At 56.0% G+C, this 20,021-nt stretch overlaps 2 protein-coding genes across 3 annotated transcripts in view; one reads left to right on the forward strand and one right to left on the reverse strand.

The window, feature by feature from the left end:
- Positions 1-19: 19 nt before the first annotated feature.
- On the forward strand, positions 20-6,242 carry TMEM120A (transmembrane protein 120A). 2 transcript variants are annotated; one of them, XM_008588385.1, is made up of 12 exons: positions 20-163; positions 1,815-1,933; positions 2,135-2,251; positions 4,296-4,355; positions 4,575-4,670; positions 4,747-4,836; positions 5,017-5,082; positions 5,176-5,237; positions 5,344-5,436; positions 5,576-5,640; positions 5,744-5,812; positions 5,893-6,242. In XM_008588385.1, the coding sequence occupies exons 1-12, from the start codon at positions 83-85 to the stop codon at positions 6,004-6,006; spliced, it is 1,032 nt and encodes a 343-aa protein (XP_008586607.1). In that variant the 5' UTR covers positions 20-82; the 3' UTR covers positions 6,007-6,242. The 2 variants fall into 2 exon arrangements, with proteins under 2 accessions (XP_008586607.1, XP_008586606.1); XM_008588384.1 differs by having other exon boundaries at positions 1,815-2,251.
- A 109-nt stretch (positions 6,243-6,351) lies between these two features.
- Positions 6,352-20,021, reverse strand: part of POR (P450 (cytochrome) oxidoreductase) — a 60,475-nt gene continuing 46,805 nt past the window's right edge. The window contains exons 3-16 of the mRNA XM_008588386.1: positions 18,626-18,674; positions 14,487-14,615; positions 12,598-12,747; positions 11,906-12,030; positions 11,386-11,475; positions 10,839-10,937; positions 9,639-9,755; positions 9,413-9,531; positions 8,290-8,471; positions 7,981-8,130; positions 7,342-7,612; positions 7,120-7,265; positions 6,928-7,013; positions 6,352-6,835 (exon numbers count right to left, since the gene is read on the reverse strand). Of these exons, the coding sequence (XP_008586608.1) occupies positions 6,691-6,835; positions 6,928-7,013; positions 7,120-7,265; positions 7,342-7,612; positions 7,981-8,130; positions 8,290-8,471; positions 9,413-9,531; positions 9,639-9,755; positions 10,839-10,937; positions 11,386-11,475; positions 11,906-12,030; positions 12,598-12,747; positions 14,487-14,615; positions 18,626-18,674 (1,858 nt within the window). The 3' untranslated portion in view covers positions 6,352-6,690. The remainder of the gene's footprint in view (positions 6,836-6,927; positions 7,014-7,119; positions 7,266-7,341; positions 7,613-7,980; positions 8,131-8,289; positions 8,472-9,412; positions 9,532-9,638; positions 9,756-10,838; positions 10,938-11,385; positions 11,476-11,905; positions 12,031-12,597; positions 12,748-14,486; positions 14,616-18,625; positions 18,675-20,021) is intronic.

Raw genomic sequence — 20,021 nt, forward strand, 5'->3', positions numbered from 1 at the left:
GGGGGCGGAGGCGCCTCAGGCCGGCCGGGGTTTGCGGCGCTGTCCTCAACTCGCGGCTCCTTTGGCCGGTGGCGCGGCAGCCATGCAGCCCCCGCCCCCGGGCCCGCTGGGCGACTGCCTGCGGGACTGGGAGGATCTGCAGCAGGACTTCCAGAGCATCCAGGTGAGCGCCGCTGCGGGCGCCCAGTGCCCCGAGCCACGTCTCTCTGGCCTGGGGTCAAGGGTCGGGCAGCCCCGGTCAGGCAGCGGGGAGCTCAGGGTCAGGGGTCGGGGGCTCTGGCGTCGCTCCCGGGGGTGGCGAGGCCCCGGGTGCCCCTGTCCCTGGCGGGCTCCTCCTGGATGTCTGGTGGCAGCCACATTCGCCCGCGCAGCCGCCGCGACCCTGGCGGGACCCCACTGCGCCGGGCGACCTCGGCCTCCCGCTAGGGCCCTGGATCTCGCGGCTGCCCCCGGTCTCAGCACCGGCCCCGGAACCCGACCCCGTCCGCTCCCAGGAGAGCTGCCGGCTGAGTCAGAGCCGGCCGGCCCAGCCTTGGGTCATCACTCAGCAAACACGCCGCGGGCGCCCGCCCTCGGCGGCTCCGGGCTGACTGCTGGGGGGAGCAGCCGGAGGCAGCCCGGCCTGGCCGGGGAAGCGGTGTTTAGGTGAAGTCCTCGGCCTCGATGGGGGCGGGGCCGTCCTAGACAGAGAGACAGCGTCCACCAAGGTCTTTAGATGGGAAAGAAGTGACTTGGCAGGCCCATGTGGATGTTGCAAGGAAATGGGAAGGGAAAAGTGGGCGGGTCCCTACAGGGACCAGTCCTGGGCCTGGCTGAGATGAGTCTCTCTGACGCCAGTGGGAAGCCACGGGAGGAATTCTGTGGATCGGGCTCATATGGAACACTGGCTTTTCTGTCCAGGGGCCAGGGAGAAGGAGGCTGCTCCAGGCAGGAGAGAGTGTGGCTGTGGGTGGACAGAGGTGGCATATGCTTGGGTTTGAGGGGGTGTGGTGGCCCCTCCTGGGCATGAGAAACTAGACTCAGAGTAGAGCCCAAGCCAGCTGGTGACTTGGTTAGGCCTTTGCCTCTCCTGGACTGTTTCCAGCCCCTTCCTGTCTCCATTGAAACCCAGCTGCCCCCTGGCCCTGCCAAGCCTGCCACTGTTAGTGCTTCTCCCAAGTCCTGAGGACCCTGCCTGGCCTCTCCGCACTGCTCCTTGCCCAGTCTTTAGTCTGCACCTTCTCGAGACTCACCAGGGCAAAGTGCTCAAGGAAGCCTTGGGCCAAAGGTGTTGGGGAGGGGGACTGGCCTTATAGCAGGAGGTGTAAGGACTGAAATCTGATGACCTTTAACCTGGGAGGAAGACATTGGTAATGTCTGAGCCCAAGTCACTTTGGATAACCCACTCCCCATGTACGTGCAGGCTGGAGAGGCAGGAGGCACTGAGAGAGTAGGGGTGGCTTCCAGCAGCCTGCTAGCTCCAGAAGCTGGACCTGTGGGCCTAGAACCCAGATTCAGGGAGGACAGAGAGCCTGTGGAGGGGTGGGGACAACTAGTAGATAGGCTGACACTAAGAACACCTTCAGGAACTAATCTGTTGCTGGGGGATGGGTACCGTGGGGGCCTCTGGCTTGCAGGAGCACACCTGGCTCCTTGTTGCCTTGTAGAGACAGCAACCTCAGGGAGGTCACTGGGTGGACACAGCAAGTTCTGCTGCCTTTGCTGTTGAAAACCTCCTAGGGAGCCCTGGAGTAGCTTGTGCCCCACGCCCTGCTTAGCCGGCTCTGGCTCAGTGGCTCCCCAACAGCCTGTGCCTTCTCCCATCTGGCCCCCAGGAGACCCACCGGCTGTACCGCCTGAAGCTGGAGGAGCTGACCCAGCTGCAGAACAGTTGCACCAGCTCCATTGCTCGGCAGAAGAAGCAGCTCCAGGAGCTGGCCCTCGTCCTGAAGAAGTTAGGACCCTCCCCTGACCCCCAACCTCACCTTGGGCTGGGTGTGTTGTGTCTAACCTGTGGGGTGGAAGAGCTGGCCCTGACTGGGACCCTGGGCACAGCTTCTCCCCTCCTGGACTTCGTTTGCTCTTCTACCCCATGGGTGTCAGGTACGACACCTTGGAGCTTGCCTGTTCTGACTCTCTCTGGCCCCAACTGCAGATGCAAACCCTCACTCTCATCAGAGGCCAAGGAGGCTGCGCAGGAGCTCGAGAACCAGATGAAAGAGCGCCAAGGCCTCTTCTTTGACATGGAGGCTTATTTGCCCAAGAAGAATGGGTGAGGGCCCCACACTCCCATCCCCAGCTCCGTTCACAGCCACTCTTGGGAGAGAGGCCTGGCGCTGGGTGCTTCCACTCCTTGGTCATTCAATTGGCAAACGTCCTCTGGACCCACTGTGGGCTGAGCAGTCAGGCACAGTCTTGGCATCAGGGGAGACAACCTGATCGATGGTGACAGCTCACTGTGATAGGTGCTTTGTGGAGAAGTATAGGCAGTTGGAGGGGGGGGCATGGTGAGGACACCTAATCCGGCCCAGGAGGTCGGCGAAAGCTTGCTGAGCTGAGTCCTAAAGGACAAAGAGTGACAGACAGACACGGGAAGGTGGGTGACATCAGGGAGTGCCAAGGCAGGAGGAGAGGTGCAGCGGCAGCTGTGAGACCAGAGGCACGCCTGGCTGCAGAGCTCACCCTGGGCCCAATAGGCAAGGGAGACTGATGGGCACACATGCACTAGAAAGATCAACTGCTATCACCAAGGAAGATAGACAGGGACAGTGCAAAACCCTAGGCCGAGCAATCCCAGCAGAGGAAACTGCAGGCACAGAACGTGTCCCAGAAGGCAAGGAGTAAAGCAGGGTCAGTAGTCTCAGATCAGGGGAGCGCGGTCCCCAGGAAGGGGAGGTACTTTCTGGATGTCAGGGGACCTTGTAGAGAAGCACTCGGTAGAGCGATGACGAAGTTGGGATGGAGGGTGAGGAAGGCACTGAGGAGGAGACAGCCAGGTTTAGGCAGCTGCCTTCAGAAGCATGGCTGGGAGTGGAAGGAGGGAATTCATAACTAGAAACCGTAACTAGAAGTTAGCTGAAGGGTTGAGGGCAGCTTCTGCTTGGCTGTAGGTGTTACCTTGTACACAGGAGACTTGGGTCTATCCACCTGCTGAGAGGAGGAGGCAGATGGAGGCACAAGACTCAGAGAAGGACAGTGGGTGACAGAGATGGAAGAGACGGGAGGGGGCCCTCATTTTGACAGGAGGGTGCGGAGGTTGGGGAGGAGGTGGGCAGAGATGTCAGCTGCCAGGCTGTTTTCTGTGTGGCGCTGCTGCAGGCAAGGCTGGCAGTGGAAGGAGATGGGTGGAGGGTTTGGGAGAAAAGACTTGAAGTGTTACTGCTGGGAAGGGTTAGGGAGCTGAGTGGTGATGTCAGCAGCCTGGTGGGCTGGCAGTGGGAGCTGGAGGCTGGGCCTGGGTGAGAAGGTTGTCAGCTCACTGGGCTGGTTGGAGGCCCGCCCTGCCCCATAGTCTTTTTGCAGCCTTGGGCAAGTCCCTGAACCACTCTGAACCTCTGTCCCTATGGGTTGAGTGTGAACAGGAGCACATGTGTTGGGTGCAGCTGCTTAGTAAATGACTGTGACTTTGCTGTCACCTCTTGGAGTTTCTCTGGCAGAGAAGGACAAGACGAGCTTAGTGGGTGGGTGTGATAGAAATGCCAGGAGGCTGGGAGCTACGGGGATCGGCAGGAACGTGCTGGAAATGTGGAGGAGGGCAATCGGGAAGGGAGACCTGGGGCAGGAGAGCGTGGGAGGCCTCAGGAGGGGGGAAGGGTCCTCGCAGTGGGAAGAGACAGGCCAGGTGTCCAGGGTCAGGATTCAACCAGAGCGAGCTCCGAGTTTCCAGGCTATTCTGGGCTGAGAGGAGGTCCAGGGTGTGGCCATGGGTCACTGAAATGGACTCAGGACTGAAAGTTCCATGGAGCTGTGGGGTAGGTGGTGGTGGTCATTGCACAGGTGTTGGGTCCACTGCCTGGGCCCAGGGAGTATTCTGGGATGTGGAGATGGCTTCAGTAGGTGGGGGAGGTAGAATTCTCTCAAGGCCCTGAGGTGGGGAGCTTTGGTCAGGGTTCTGGAGCAGGCAGGACAAAAGGCTGGGTGTCGTGTGGCACCCCCAAGGTCAGAACCAAAGCTTAACACCATGGGGAAGGCAGCCAGCTGGGGGGCGTGGGCCCGACTCAGGTCCAGTTCACTCGGGGCTCTGGGTTCTGTGCCCTGTGCCATTTGGCTTCTCTGTCACTCAAGGCCTCTCATCACCCTGTCTTCCTCTCCCCTAGGTTGTACCTGAGCTTGGTCCTGGGGAACGTCAATGTGACACTCCTGAGCAAGCAGGCTAAGTAATTGGTTACCACGGGCTGTGCTCAGCCCAGCTCTCCACCCCTCCCGACTGCTTCCCACTCTGCCCTGACTTCCCTTGGCTAAGCCTTGGGGTTCAGGGGCTGCTCCCCCATGCCAGCCCCTGCCAACTGTGGACATGTGTCTGGAGCAGGAGCTTCCCTCCTGGGGCGGAGGCGAGGCGGGCGCCGCCAGCCTGTCCCACGAGCGTGTGCCCCCAGGTTTGCCTACAAAGACGAATACGAGAAGTTCAAGCTCTACCTCACCATCATCCTCATCCTCATCTCCTTCACCTGCCGCTTCCTGCTCAACTCCAGGTGGGCGTCCTACTGCTGGGGCCGGAGCCTGCGCCCTCTCAGGCTCTCTGGAACCAACCCTCTGTGCTCCTCCCAGGGTGACAGACGCTGCCTTCAACTTCCTGCTGGTCTGGTATTACTGCACCCTGACCATCCGTGAGAGCATCCTCATCAACAACGGCTCCCGGTGGGCAAGGGCGCCAGCCCCACCAGCTCCTCCTGGGGGGTGGAAGCCATGGGGTGGGGGATGACCCACTGGGACACAGGAACTGGGCGGGGGCACTGGATTCTCCCTTCAGACCCCTTCCCGTCCATGAGCACTGGTCCTGCTGGGGGGATGGGGCGTGACAGTGGCTCCCTGATGCAGGATCAAAGGCTGGTGGGTTTTCCATCACTACGTGTCCACGTTCCTGTCAGGAGTCATGCTGACATGGTGAGTGGCCCAGGCCTCCACTGGTGGGAGCTGGGACAAGGAGAGAGATGGTGGTCCCAAGCCTCCCAAACCTCCCTCTGCTTTCTACCTCAGGCCTGATGGTCTCATGTACCAGAAGTTCCGGAACCAATTCCTGTCCTTCTCCATGTACCAGAGTGAGTGTCTAAGAGGTCCCTTCTTGGCTCGGGACTTGCCCATGGCGGGGGGGAGGGGCGGGGAAAGAATTCAGGCTCCAGCCGCTTCCTCGTGCCCGGCCCCCAGGCTTCGTGCAGTTTCTCCAGTATTACTACCAGAGCGGCTGTCTGTACCGCTTGCGGGCCCTGGGGGAGAGGCACACCATGGACCTCACTGTGGGTGAGTCGGGCTGGCCGCCCACCTCTGGAATCCTGGTGGGGAGCTGGGAAGGCAGAATTCTTTCCTCCACATCTGGGTCAGCGTGACGGCGGCCACATCTGTCCTTGGTTATTCTGTGCTCTGCCATTTCTACCTCTAGAGGGCTTCCAGTCCTGGATGTGGCGAGGCCTCACCTTCCTGCTGCCTTTTCTTTTCTTTGGACATGTAAGTTGTACCTGTGTGTCCCCGACCAACTGTCCATCCCCTGCTCTGACTTTGGGCTCTAGCAGGCCCCAGGTTTTTGAGTAAAACTTGTCCTCCCTTTCAGTTCTGGCAGCTTTTTAATGCGCTGACGCTGTTTAACCTGGCCCGGGACCCTCAGTGCAAGGAGTGGCAGGTGAGCCCAGGCCCCTGGAGAGGACAGCTGGGAGGGCAGGGCCCTGGCCCCGGTCCTGACCAGATTCCTCCCACCCACAGGTGCTCATGTGTGGCCTCCCCTTCCTCCTCCTCTTCCTTGGCAATTTCTTCACCACCCTGCGGGTTGTGCACCAGAAATTCCACAGCCAGCGGCGCGGGAGCAAGAAAGAATGAGGCTGGGCCTTCCCCTGCCAGCCCCAAAGGGGCTGCTGTGTTGCACCTGTCATGGGAGGGGATGGGAAGTACGTGCGTGTGTATGTGCAGGCACGCACGTGCAGGAGCAGGGCTGTCTCTTCTCTTCTCCCCGGGGGTTTTGTGGGCTCTGTGGGCCCTGAAGGAAGACCTGGGCCTATGTCCCAGCGTGTAAGGAGCTGGGGCCAGAGGCTTAATAAAGGAAGAGAGGCACAGAGGCAGCCTGAGGTGTGTGTTCACCACGGCACAGGTCCTTGGGGCTCCTGGGATCTGAGTTAAGTAGATCCAGGCGGAGGCCTTGGATCCAGTCAAGCAATACCAGCCAAATTCAGAAAACAGAACTTTATTCCAAAGGCCAGAGGTTATTTAAAATAATTTACATCATTGAAAATCACATGGAGGAGCCAGGTCCCAGCTCAGCTGAGAGAAAGAGCCTTTCTCAACAGCCACCGAGGGCCTGGGGCATCGTGAAGTGTGGGGCCCTGTCACCCCTGTCATCTGCCCTGGGGGCTCAGGAGGGCACATCTCAGGCCTGGAGGAGCCCTTGTCCCTAGGCCTGCCTCCCATGGCAAGGCCAAGTGGAAACCTCCCAGGAGGCTGGCAGAAGGGATGAGGAAAGTGATCATGTGGGCAGCAAGTCTGTGGGATGCAGGTGGAGGCTAGGCCCTAGCTCCACACGTCCAGGGAATAGCGGCCCTTGGTCATCAGCTTCTTGATGTAGTCCACGGCCTGAGCGTGCTCCATGGCCCCAAGCTCGGCCACAATGTCATAGAAGGCATTCTGCACATCCCTGGCCATGTTCCGCGCATCCCTGGGGGGAGGAAGGCAGTGGCACTGGGGGTTAGGTGGTGGCCATGCCCGTGAGCAGGCAGGGCCCTGCCCCACCCCTTCCCCCGCACTCACCCGCAGACATAGATGTGGGCGCCCCCTTCATGGAGCAGCTTCCACAGGTGCTCCTTGTCTCTCTTCAGTAAGTGCTGGACATAGACCTGAGGGGCAGCAGGGGACCCGTAAGGGAGGGCCTGTCGCCACAGCCCTGTCTTCTCTGGGGGTGGTCTTGCCCAGCCACTACTGGAGCAGCCTGCCCCACCTCACCTTGTGGGGCTGCTCTCGGGAAAAGGCCACGTTGAGCTGGGTGAGGGCACCGTCCTTGTGGAACTGGGCCAGCTCCTCGCGGTACAGGTAATCCTCATCTGACCGGCGGCAGCCATAGTAGAGTAGCGTCTCCCCCACCTCCTTGCCTGGGTGGCACAGGCCAGAGTGAGATGGGCTCCCCAACCTGCCACCGCCCTGCCTGCCCAGGCCCCACATGCTCACCCTGCTGCTGCAGCCAGGCCCGCTCCTGGATGAAGCCTATGAATGGGGCAACCCCAGTGCCAGGGCCCACCATGATGACAGGTGTGGTGGCCTTGAAGGGCAGGCGGAACTGGGACTTGCGCACAAACATGGGCACCAGGGCCTGGCGGCCATTCTCTCCGGCAGGCTCCTTGGCCCTCAGCCAGCTGGTGGCCACGCCCTTGTTGATGCGGCCAGACTTGGTTTCATACTCCACAGCCACAGCACAGATGTGCACGGAGTTGGGGTGGACCTGGAGGGCGGCCGGAGTGAGCACAGCTGATGTGTGTGCCATGCCCTTTCCCAGCCCTATCACTGAGCTTTGTCCTACAGGCAGTCCCTGCTCAGTGTCTCTTTACACCCTTCCTGGTGCCCAGACCTCTTCACAGACCCCTTTCCAAGCAGCTTTCCTGACTGGCTGGCAGGACTAGGGCTGGAGGCAAGTTGGCAATCTTCCTGCCCAGCCCTGCTGAGTCCCCAGCCCTGATTCTTCAGGAAACTGCCCCAGGCACTGGGCGGGCTGGACTGTAGCGCTGCCTGCTGAGCAGGGCCAGGCCTCCAGCACGGGGCTGGCCCCCCACAGCCATCTGGGCCTTACCAGCAGAGAGGCTTCCCCCTCACCTTGGAGGACGAGGCGATTGAGTAGTAGCGGGCCTGTAGGCGCGGCAGCAGCTCACACAGGTGGTCGATGGGGGGCCGCAGGGACGGGTAGTCCTGCAGGATGGCCAGGATATGCCTCCGAGCCTCCACCACCCAGTTCAAGTACAGCTCCTGGGAGAAGATGCAGAATGTGTGGGGTGAGCCGTGAGAAAAGACGGGGACAGGGCTGAAGGTGGGGTCCAAGGAGCTTGGAGAAAGGTGGGTGGGGTGGCTGACGGGGTGCTAGCCGGGGCTGCAGGGCTGGAGGCAGGTAGGGTGTGGCAGGCTCACCTTGCCCTCGCCCGAGGAGGAGGCCATCTTGCGCAGGTGGTCTTGCTCAGAGGGCTCCGAGGCATACTGGGCCAGCTCATAGAGCACGTTGGTGCGCGGCGGGTTGGTGATGTCCAGGTAGTAGGTGAGGGCCGTGCGGTAGGAGGTGGGGCAGGGGAATGGGTGCTTCTTGTTGGACTCTTCTGCAGGGAGAAGGCAGGCAGGATTTGGGTTAGTGGCTGCCACCTGGGGATGGAGATGCTGTAGGGGGCAGGGTGAGGCCTTGGGGCTATTCTGCAGAAAGCAGGTGTCCCTACTAGCACTGGAAACAAGGCTGGCTCTCTGTGTGCCTCCTTGGCCCTGGGGCAGAGCGTCAGGATTTCAGCCAGGCCTTCAGCTTCAGGCCAGACAGGAAGTCCTCAGCAGAGGCGGGGTCTTGCTTGAGGAGGCAGTGCAGGGCACACACATGTGCGTGCTCCACTGCCAGCAAGCCCAAGCTTGACACAACCAGCCCCTTTTGTGGGCTCCACTAAGGGCTCATTCAGGAACTAGAGAGAAGGGACAGCCCAGCTTGGGTCACCAAGGACATGAGTGAACAGGAGCCAGGTGAGGTAGGGCTGGGCCCAGGTCAGTGGTCAGAAGGGAGTGCCGGGGGTTCACTGCAAGAGGCTAAGGCTGGGCAGCCCCATGAGGCCCCAGGAAAACTCAGCACCGTGTGTGTGCTTCTTGGTGTGCTGAGCCCCCTTGATGGCCTGGAAAGGCTGTTAAGGTCGCCAAATCTGATCCCTGCATTTTACCAGCGAGGAAATGGAGGCCCGGGAGCAGGAAGGGGAGCCCCAGGCCCACGGCAGTGTGGAGCCAGGCCCAAAGACCAGGGCTGTGCCTCCAGGCTTCAGGCACCTTCCCTCCCTAAAAGACTATGACAGTAATGGGGGGGGGGTAACCCCAAGGGAGAGGGCCAGACCCCAAAGCTCCTTTGCCTCCCCCAGGTTTGCTTCAGAACCTATAACTGTGGAGTCTTGGGTGTAAGGGCCTCTCAGGCACCAGGGCTTCAGGCCCATGCAGAAGCTGCATCTACAGGTCTTGCCAAGAGGCCCGTTTCCCCCAGCCACCACACGCCCCAGGCCTGGACTCCAGGGCTCACCATCAAGATTGTTCAGGGACATGATGACGTCCAGGTCAGCACCCAGGATCTCACCAAGCTGGTTGACAAGGGCAGAGTCATTGGCTGGGTAAACGGCCACGTGGTCTCCAGATTCATACCTAGAGGCAGACACAAGGCTCAGGAGGTGGGCAGGAGGCTGGCTCTGCCCTCGGATCAAGAGGCCCGAGTAAAGGTTTAGGGAGGTGGCAATGGCAGCAGCTGGTACCTGATTTTGGAATCTGAGATGTCTAATTCCAGGTGCATGAGGTGTCGCTCCATTCCCTGGTTCAGCTTCCGGTTGGTGGTGACTGTGGCCAGGAATGGATTCTTGGCATCAAAGGGGCTGGGTGGGAAGAAAAGAAGCTCACTGACTGGCCAGGTCTTTGATCTGAATCTCCCTGTTCCCCAGGGACCTTCTGCTTACACAAAACACAGAGAACCTCAGAGTTGTCTGGGGGTCCTCTGGGCCTCCTAGGGCCACGGGGAAACCTTACCAATCATCTCAAGGGCCCTCCCAGCCTGATCCCATGCAGTGCTCCCAACAACCCCACAAAGTGGGCAGAACTAGGTTATTAGTGTCCTCATTTACAGATATGGAAACTGAGGCTGGCTCCTAAAAAACCTGTTAGGCCCTCCATGCGCTGTACCCATTAGTGGGCTAAGCACACACAAGGGCCAGGCCCCAGGGATGGAGCCACAGATGGAAGGTGCCTGGTCCTCCAGTAACTGTGGAGCTCACCTTCCTTACCCCCACATGCCCCAGACTGTAACACAAACAGGAGAGAAGATTCTCCTTTACAAAGTCACTGAAATGCTGGGGTTGCTCGTTCCCCAGGGTTCCAGCAGGACTGATGAAAGCAGCGTTGCTGGACTTGAATCTCAGTGGCACAAGGACTTTGCTGGGGCGGCTCCAGCAGGAATCTGGGCAGCACACAGGGGTAGTCAGGGGCCCAAGAGAGGAACATTATGTTTTTGGACAAAAAGTCCATAGATTGCAGCTTTTAAGGAAATGAACCCTTTTGCCAAAGTTCAACCTGGACACAAAGCCGAACTACTGTGTCCTTGTCCAAGAATGGGTATTGCACCCGCTGCCCAGGATATTTATAGAGCAAGAGACGAAACAAGCAAAGTGCAAATGGAACGAGTGCCAGTCTCTCAGAGGCCGCGCCCCAGACTGAGGGTAATGGGGGAGTGCTGAGGGTCCTGGGCGTGGAGCAGCTGCCTGCTTCTGCTCTGGGGCTCACACCCTCCTGTGCAGTGGGCATGAAAGTGTGGATGTCCACACCTGCGCCCACTCACAGGATGGGGTCTGGGGAAGGCCCTGTGGGGACATAGTGGCCTGAGCTATTTGCTGTCCCTGGCTATCTGCAACATGAGTGCACTGAGCGCCACAGGGCCACCGGCCCCCAACCCTCCCTCTACTCACGGTTTCTGGTTCTCATAGCTCTTCAGACGGCCCATCTCGCCCAAGTACACCTTGGCCATGTCTATGTCTGTGTGGACCACAAGCTCATACTGGCGAATGCTGGAAAGGGGAGACCACAGGGGTCAGTCCCAAGAGAGAGGAGGGGGCTGGACTGTAGAGGAGACAGTGCATGGTGTGAGGGTAGGACTCAGCTATGACTCTGGAAGCCAGGGAGACCCTGCAGCAGAGGCGTGCGGGTGGGGCAGGCAGGACAGCAAGGAGAGGTGCTGGTGCCAGGCTGTCCGCAGTCAGATCCCCAAGAGCCGTGCAAGGGTGGGCTGGCCTCGATGGGGTTCCGAGAGAAGCATGGAAAGCCCTCCCCCGGCTCCCATCATTTTCAGGCAGAGCCCAAGCTCCTTAGCCTGGGACCAAAGACCCTCCATGACCCCATGCCTGAGCTTCCGCCAACCTTCTCTTTACATGTCCCCACTGCCAACCCCAGGCCAGGCCCCCACCCTGGGATGGCTGTCCTTGGGTACAGGAACCCCCCGAGGTCCTCCACACTCACCTGGACTCCTCTCCAGTGGCTTCCACCCCAAAGTGCTCGCACACGGCCGGCCAGAACTGCTCTCGCCACGTGATGAAATCCTCCTCCAAGCTGGGGAGGGGAGAAGGTGAGCCGGGCCCCAGCTGCGGGTAGTGCCAGGCCAGCTTGGACCCTCTCCCCAGGTATGTCCCCCACCCCGGCACCCACCCCAAAACACCAGTGCTCATGTCACTGTGGCCGTCAGTGACGTAAGCTTGAAGCATCAAGAAGGATCTAGAAGAGCACCTAGTTTAGCTGAGAGGCTTCTATCTGAGCTGGCTGAGCTGGAAGAGCACGCAGAGGAGCCAACTGGGAGCACTCAGTGGGGCTGGGGGAAGGAGTGAGTCCCTGCCCTTCTCCCTGAGTTTCGGCTGACACATGGTTTGTGATCCCCTCACGCTCCACAGCCGACTCCTTCAGCCTGTGGCTCCTGATGTGTGACAGAGGGGCGGGGCCCCAAGAGGGGTGGCCCAGTGTGTGGAGCTAGGGCCTGGGCACTCACTTCCCGTCGTCATCGCCCATCCCCAGCTCAAAGATGCGCTGGGCGCCGAGTTGCTCCAGCCGCTTGTCCACATACTTGCCCATGGCGTTGAAGTGCTCGTAGGTCTTGTTGCCAAGGCCAAACACCTGTGTGCACAAGGGAGGCTCTGAGGCCTGGCTCCAGCCTAACAAGTGGGCCCCGGCCTGTCTGGGCAGCACCTGTGGGCCTCTGTACCCACCAGACACCTTGCACCATGAGGAACACCTGGGCCACCTTTGGCCCCTGAAGTGGCTTTGTTTAGGTGACCTCTTTCCACACTGTGTGGCCAGCAGGGGGCAGCTTGCTCTCTCCACCTGGCTGGCAGCTCTGGCTCTGTTCAGCCAAAGCCTGGTCATCCTGCTAGACCTTTCTTGCCTTTAGTCTCCAGCAACAAACGGCCCCTGGAGCCAACTGGGGCTGGGGACATGGGAGGAGACGCTCTCTTAGTGCCAGGGCCCAGGACAGGAGAGGGGATCCAGTCATTAGCAGCTGCCCCTTATTAGCTCCCCATCAGGCCCTTGGCTTGAAGCCACCCCATCCTGGCAACTCAGCCTGCCCTGGCAGATAAAGACAGGGTGAAGGGTTGGAGGATTTCCTTCTGGACATGAGGATCCAGAAGCCCAGAGAGGTACTGCAGGCTGCCATGAGCCCACTGGCATCTTTGGGTGACTCACCGCATACTTGACCCCAGAGAGATCCACATCTGTCTCCTGGAGCCAGTCATAGAAGTCCTGGGCATTGTCAGTGGGGTCCCCCTCGCCATAGGTGGCCATGCAGAAAACGGCCAGGGAGTTGTCTATCTCTGGCAGGCTGCTCAGGTCGGCCTGGAGAGGCAAAGGCAGAGCTGCCCACCAACCATGACCAGGCCTGCTCCAGAGCAGTGCCCAGCCAGGGATGTCGGGTGTTGTGGGACCAGAGGGGGCTGGCATGGAGAGGAAAGGGAACAGTAGGTACAAAGGGCTCGGTGTGGGGGCCAGGAGTGCTGGTGGCGTAAGCAAAGAGCAGGCTGGCTTCTGGGCCACCCCCGGGCACTCAGAATGTGGTCTCCTGTGCATCCAGCCCTGGGCTGCTCTGGGGGAACCTCATCATTGCACAGAGTCCCTGGTGCGTGTCATGGCCTGGGCACTCATTAATTTCTAACTAAACTGTCCACAGACTTGGAAGGAGCCTGCAGATGGACGGGGGCAGGCGGTACCCATCGCCGAGAGCCGGAAGGCAGAGAGTGGAGCGGGGAGTGGATGGGCCATGAGGGAAGCAGCTGGCGCTCAGGAGGGCTGCTTCTGAGGGAAAGTGTGCTCTGCGCTGTCACAGCCACAGGAGCAGCTTGTCCTTCAGTCAGCCGGGCAAAAGCTGGCCACAATGTGACCTGTCAGCGAGCTACAGGAAGGCAACTCCTGGGGGCATCTTCCCAGGCCCACCTGCCTCCAGGCAGCCTCTCCCTCCTGAGGGGTGGATGCCTAAGGATTGGATCCCCCTCTCCTGCTCACTGCCTCCTCCTGGTGCTGGTGGCCTGGTCACAGTTACTAGCAGGCAGCCTCTCCCTCCTGAGGGGTGGATGCCTAAGGATCGGATCCCCCTCTCCTGCTCACTGCCTCCTCCTGGTGCTGGTGGCCTGGTCACAGTTACTAGCTCTCCCAACCCAGAAACAGGCAAGCAGACTGCTGGAAATGTCCTGCACTTTGGAGAGCCTAAACCATGCAAGGAGGGAGAGGAGGAGGGGACCAGTGCCAGGAGGAGAAAGAGTGAGGCAAGCCTGGGGTGCGGTGAGGGGCAGGCCTGCTCCCCACAGCCCTCAGAGACAAGGCTGGGGGCAACTTAGCCTCATAGTGGCCCAAAGGGGGGCACCATGCTGAGGCAGGCCACAGGAGGGGGATCCTGCAGTTCAGACTGTGGCCCTTTCCCAGATTGTCAGGCTCTCTGAGCCCCTCCCCATGGCACACTCTTCCCTGGTCCCCTCCTACTCTGGTGCAGACACACAAGTTAATGACAGCCTCATCACAAGGCCAGCAGAACGGTTCTCAGAGATGAGCCGTCGGATGCCTGTGTTCATCCTTGTAGGCGAGGAAAGGGTCCTGCATGGGCAGGGGCTGCCCAGGGTCACAGGGCAGTCAGGGCAGGTGGAATCAGTATCCAGACCCCTGACTCTTCTTATTGACTCTTGGGCCACTATGGGTGGGGAAAATGGGACAGAGTTCCTCTCCTGACCTTCTGAGACCCTGTCATTTTGTAGCCTGCACCCAGTCCACTAAGTGGCCAAGTCCCTTCTGCTCGCCCCTGCCCAGCCAGTGAAGCTCCATGGTGTGGTGGCCACAGCAGGTGAGCCTGAGCAGCGTGGTGAGTAGACATATGTGTGCACATAGCAGCCTCGCTGCCCCCGGGCCAAGGCTTCTTAACGTCCTGAACACTGGCACCACTTGGCGCCAGAACAAATGCCAGGAGATGCCCATTCCTGATGGCCCTTTGGCTAACTCAGCCCTTTATGCCTCTCCATGATTCAGAGATGAATTCCTTAATACCGCCGGAAGTGCTGGGAGGAAGGGGCCAGTGCCTGGCGGGAGCTTACCAAGTCATACTCCTCGGGGTCTGCTGCCATGCCCCGCATCCCGTAGCGGTGGGCGTCCTTGGACAAACGGTTGGCAAACTCCTCGGCGGTCCCGGTCTGGGAGCCATAGAACACTACAATGTTCCTGCCCTAGGGAAGGCCAGACACGGGGGGTCAGAGGGAGGCCCAAGAGCCACAGGCTTCACTCCAAGCTCCAGCAGACACCAGCAGGTGCAGGCCGGTCAGGCAGGGCCACCCACGGGCATCCTCTTTCCTTCAAGTTCTTTCTAAGTCCCTCTGAGGCTGGCATCTTCCTGTCACAGACACTGTGCTGGAGGAGGGCAAAAGTCACCCAAAGGACTCCAGCCGGGGACACCATAGAATCTTACACACACAGCTGATCAAGATCACACCTCTGACACATTTTTAATGACACGGGAAGAACACAACATAATGTTAATTAAAACAAGAAGGTAGCCAAATAGTATGTATAGTAGAATCCAATTTTGTTTTATATATATATATATATATATATATATATATGTATACACACACACATATATAAAACAAAACATAATATACATTTTTGTTTACACACACACATGCACAAAGGAAAAAGAGTGGCAAGAAATATACCAAGAGTCTCTAAATGGGAACTGTGGGTGTGTTTTTTGGTTGATTATAGAAGTAATACATGTTCATTATAAAAATTTAGACAACAGGGATTGGCTCACATGCTCTTCATTCTACCCTCCCCCTGTAGCAGCTACTGAAAAGCTTGAAATCCTGCTCCAGACCCACTTGCAGCTGGAGTTGCAGCAAATTAGGTTCAGTGAACTGAATGTGCTTATTAGCAAGTTCTGGAAGGTGGAAGGGAGGCGAAGGCTTCCTGTCCCTTATGCAGATGTGAGTGGTTGTCACAGGGCCCATTCTTCAGTGTCTGAGGTATTTCTGGTGGTCCTGGCTTATGGAGTGTCAAGGGGCAAATGCAGAAGGAGCTTCTGATCCCTGGATCACAGCTACACATAGTGTATCCTGAACTCAAGAGTCCCAGGCTAGATTCAGAGGGAGCAGCTCCCCCTAGATCAGTTGCTTATATCCCTCAGACCAGCCTGAAACCTCCTCCTTTAGCCCTTTCCAATAATTTGGAAGCCCAACATCCCCGTGTGAGATCCCTCCCAGATGAAAATGCCTAAAATGCTTGGAGTCGTCTCTGGTTTTCACACTGAACCCCAGCTCATACAGGTACAAAATAAAACTTAAGGGCTACAGTTGGTTTAATGTGTTCTTACACCTTTTAAATTTCCTGTGTTTTCTACAAATCATTGTTAAATCATTAAAATGGATATTTTAAAATAATCACTATAAAACTAATTAATAAAGGAGAAAATGCCTATGATATCAGGTTAAAGGAACAAAACAGGATATAAAATAGTAGCTAAATATTTACAGTAGCATCAACATATATAAAATACCTAGAAACAAACTTACAAGAAATCTGGGAGAAACTCCTAAATGATACATAAAGGGACTTAATCAAATGGAAGCACTGACTGTGGACAGGAAGACTCATCCCACAAAGATGTCTGTTCTCCTACGACAATACAGAAATGTAACACGATCCTAATAAAAAATTGAAATGACTCTTTTCCTGAACAAACTGATCCTAAAAGTCACATGGAAAAATAAACATGAATCCATACACTGAAATATTACTTGGTAATAAAAAGGAATGAAGTACTGATACATGCTACAACATGGATGACTTTGAAAACACTATGCTAGGTGAAAGAATCCAGACGCACAAGGCCACATATTGTATTATTCCACTTATATGAAATGTCCAGAATAGGCAAATCCATAGAGACAGAAAGATGAGTGGTTCCTTAGGGCTGGGGGGTGGGGGTTTGGGGAATGATGAGTGACTGTTAAGGGCTATAGGGTTTCTTTGGGATGATGAAAACGTTCTAAAATTGACAGATGACTGTTGCACAGTTCTGTGAGTATACTGAAAAACACTGAAGTGTATACTTTAAAATGGGTAAATTGTATGGTATGTAAATTATCTCAATAAAGCTATTACCCAAAATAAAATAAATACATATAAAATAATAGCCAGGAAAACTCTGAAAAATAAGACCAATGGGTTGGGGTGGGGTGCTGCCTGGCCCTATCATATATTGAAACAAATTATACAACTTCAATGATTAAAGCATTATGATACTAAATGTAAACAGACAGCTAGGTCAAAGTACTAGAACAGAAAAATATGGAAATAGACCCTAACACATATGGGAATTAGTATATGATAAAGGTGGCATTTCAAATCAGTGGGGAAAAGACAGACTCTATTACATGGCATTTAGACGTGTGTAAAAAAGTAGAGTTGGATCCATACCTCACATCTTACACCAGCGTAAAATCGCTATAGGTAAAATTTTAAATATGAAAAAACAAAACCATAAAACTACTAGAAGAAAACATGGAAGAATACCTTCATCTCTTTAGAGTGGGGAATTCCTTTCAAATTATGACTCCAAGTGCAGAAGTCATAAAAAGAAAGAATAATAAAGTTGACTATGTAACTGTTATACAGTAAAATGAACAACCAACCACCCAACCAAAAACACGGTAAGCCAAGTCAAAAGATAGATTGCTAATGGGCAAAATATTTTCAACTCATATAACAGACAAGGGGTTAATCTCCCTAATCATTTTAAGGAGTTCCTTGAGAAAGATCAATCCCAAAAGAAAAATGGGCAAAAGTTTTGAATAGAAAATCTATTTAAAAAAGAAGAAAAAGGGCCGGCCTGGTGGCGCACTGCTACAGTGTGCTGCTTGGGAAGCACGGTGGCGCTCCCGCCGAGGGTTCGGATCCCACATACAGACCGGTTTCCGCTCACTGGCTGAGCGAGGTGCAGGCGCGACACCGAGGGTTGCGATCCCGTTGCCGGTCCCGGTCCGGTACGGGCGCGACACTGAGGGTTGCGATCCGTTGCCGGACACGAAAAAAGACAAAAAGGAAAAAAAAAAAAAAAAGAAGAAAAAAATGCCATCTAAATGTATGAAGATCTACTTAACCTCATTCATAAGAAAAATGCAAATCAGAACTACACTGAGATTTTTTTTTTTTTTACCTAGAGAACTGGCAAAATCCAAACCTTGATAACAAACTCTGCTGGAAAGGCTGTGGGGGAGCAGGTTTTCTCACATGTTGCTAATTCTCCAGCGTATGCCCTGCTGTAACCCCTATGGGGACAAGTGGTAGCTTCTATCACAATTAATGCAGGTACCTTTTCATCCAACAGTTCCACTTCTGGGATCGTACTGTATTTGAAAATGTGCAAATTGATCTACATATTCACAGAAGCATTGTTTGTAGGAGCTAAAGATGAGAAATATCCTATGTGACCATGAGCGGACACAGTTAAAACTACAGAACATCCATATGCCCATAAAAGGGAATCACTACACAGCTGTAATAATGAGGGCGGTATCTTTGTATTGGTATGGAAGGACTGCCAAGACATACTATTAAGTTAAAAAAAAAAAAAAAAAAAGCAAGGTCTGTAACAGTGTATGTCATATGCCACCTTTTGTGTTTAAAAAAAGGGTAAAATAAGAATCTCTGTTTTTATTTGTATGTGCATAAAGGAGCACTAGAAGGATCCATAAATGCTAAGAACAGGGGAGGGAGGCTTTCTACTGAATAGTTTATGTTTTGGATTTTAACCATGTGAATGTAGTGCCTATTCATAAAATCAAACACAAACAAACAGAGATTAAATAAACAAAAACAAAGCAGAGATAAAGCTGTGGCAGCCACGACCACAGCCAGGTGAGATTTACATTTGCTCCTGGACACAGCCTGGGATGGAAGGGGAGAAGGGGCAGCATCATGAGTCAGAGGGAGGGTCTGTTCTTATCTCTTGTTTTGTTCAAGAAGTAAACACTCAAAACAACAAAGTCAACTGTCCCAGCAACGGCAGAGCAGCTTCGGGGCTCTGGTCAGACAGGAACGCACATGTGATGAGCCCAGCCTGCCCCTGCTCGGCGCCTGCCCGCCCTCCTCTGGCCAGTGCAGCTGGTCCTCTGCGGGACTCCCCGTGTGCCCCCAGGGCCAAGACTCGCTGAGAAGAGCGAAAGCAAAGGAAACTCACCGTTTTCTTCATCTTTTCCACAAAGCTGCTCTCTTTGACAGACAGGGTCCTGAAAAACAAAAGTGTTCAGTGGGTATGGATGTGGGTGTCATGGGATGAGGTGCAGGGCGACATTCCAGCTGTGCTCCATGCCACTCCCCAGTGACCATGCCAGCAGCTGGGCTCGGGTCCAGCGTCGGGGCTGGAAGAGGCAGGACCAGGGCTCTGAGGCCTCCTGGGCCAGTCCAGCCTCCCCATCCCCCCTATGGTAAATCCAAAGTCTCTTGCGACACCAATACCTTGCACAGCCAAGACCCCCTGCCCCAGATAGATGAGAACCTGCTTTCCTCAAACAAAGAAGAGTCCAGGTCTTCACTCCCCTCTCCCTCCCCATCCACAGCCAAGGTCCGCAGGGCCTCACCTCACCTCTACTCTCAGCCTCCACCTCCAGCCCTCGCTCACACAGCCGGGCCACTGCCCGCTCTACTCTACAACCTTCAATGGCTCCCGTGGCCCACAGGATAGGGGAACAGAAGGGCCCTCAGAAACTGTCTCCAGCCTTGCCTGCCACTCCCCTCCACAAACCACACTCGATGTGCTATTCACCTCCCCACGTGACAGCCCTCAGAACCCTGTCATGTCACTGCCTCCCACCTTCCTCACCTGGCAGACCCCTGCTCCCCTTGAGGCCCTGCTCAGGTATCAGCTCCCCTGGGATTCCTAAGATCCCTTCCCTTCCCCTGCGCTGGGGCTGAGTTTAACTGCTCCTTTCTCCATGTTCCTTGTACTTTCTAGAGCCCTGAACTGGATCTGTCCCCTCCGGAAAGCAGCCTGCTCATCACGGCCTCAGCTTGGGCTGACCCAATCACCTGTCCACTCTCCACTTCCCAGCCGTTGGCCTCTCGCCCCTTCCCTCTCCATTTTCTGTCCTTTTTCTTCCCTCCTACCCTTGCCCCAGGCCTGCAGGGCCATGGGAACAAGCCCAGGACTCTCAAGCTGAACAAGGTTAAGAATCCCGGTCTAAGAAAGCAAGGTGAAAACACCTTCTTCTGGGTGGCAAACTTTTAGGATGTTTGAAATATAGCCCTTGTGAATCAAATGATGAGCGTGACACTAAAACACAGTTGCCTCCATGTAAAGCAACACCATTAAGGAAATGGCTAGCCACAGCGTGGGAGAAGATATGGGCAACGGAGGTGCATCTGACAAAAGGACTTGCATTCGCAACATAAGAAATCCTGATAAATCAGTCAGGAAAGACAAACAATCCAGCAGAAAAATCGCTGAAAGCCTTGAACAGGCACTTTCTTAAAGATAAATGGTCAAAAAACATACAGAAGGGGCCGGCCCGGTGGCGCACTGGATAGTGCGCCGCTTGGGAAGCGCGGCGGCGCTCCCGTCCGAGGGTTCGGATCCC

This window comes from Galeopterus variegatus, unplaced genomic scaffold (assembly GCF_000696425.1).
Source record: "Galeopterus variegatus unplaced genomic scaffold, G_variegatus-3.0.2 Scaffold4799, whole genome shotgun sequence".
NCBI classification, from domain to species: Eukaryota; Metazoa; Chordata; class Mammalia; order Dermoptera; family Cynocephalidae; genus Galeopterus; species Galeopterus variegatus.

Coding starts and splice junctions, on each gene's coding strand:
- TMEM120A (XM_008588384.1), top strand. CDS start 83: ATGCAGCCCCCGCCCCCGGGCCCGCTGGGCGACTGCCTGCGGGACTGG. Junction 4,356..4,574: donor CTCCTGAGCAAGCAGGCTAA/GTAATTGGTTAC, acceptor GTGTGCCCCCAG/GTTTGCCTACAAAGACGAAT. Junction 4,671..4,746: donor CGCTTCCTGCTCAACTCCAG/GTGGGCGTCCTA, acceptor TGCTCCTCCCAG/GGTGACAGACGCTGCCTTCA.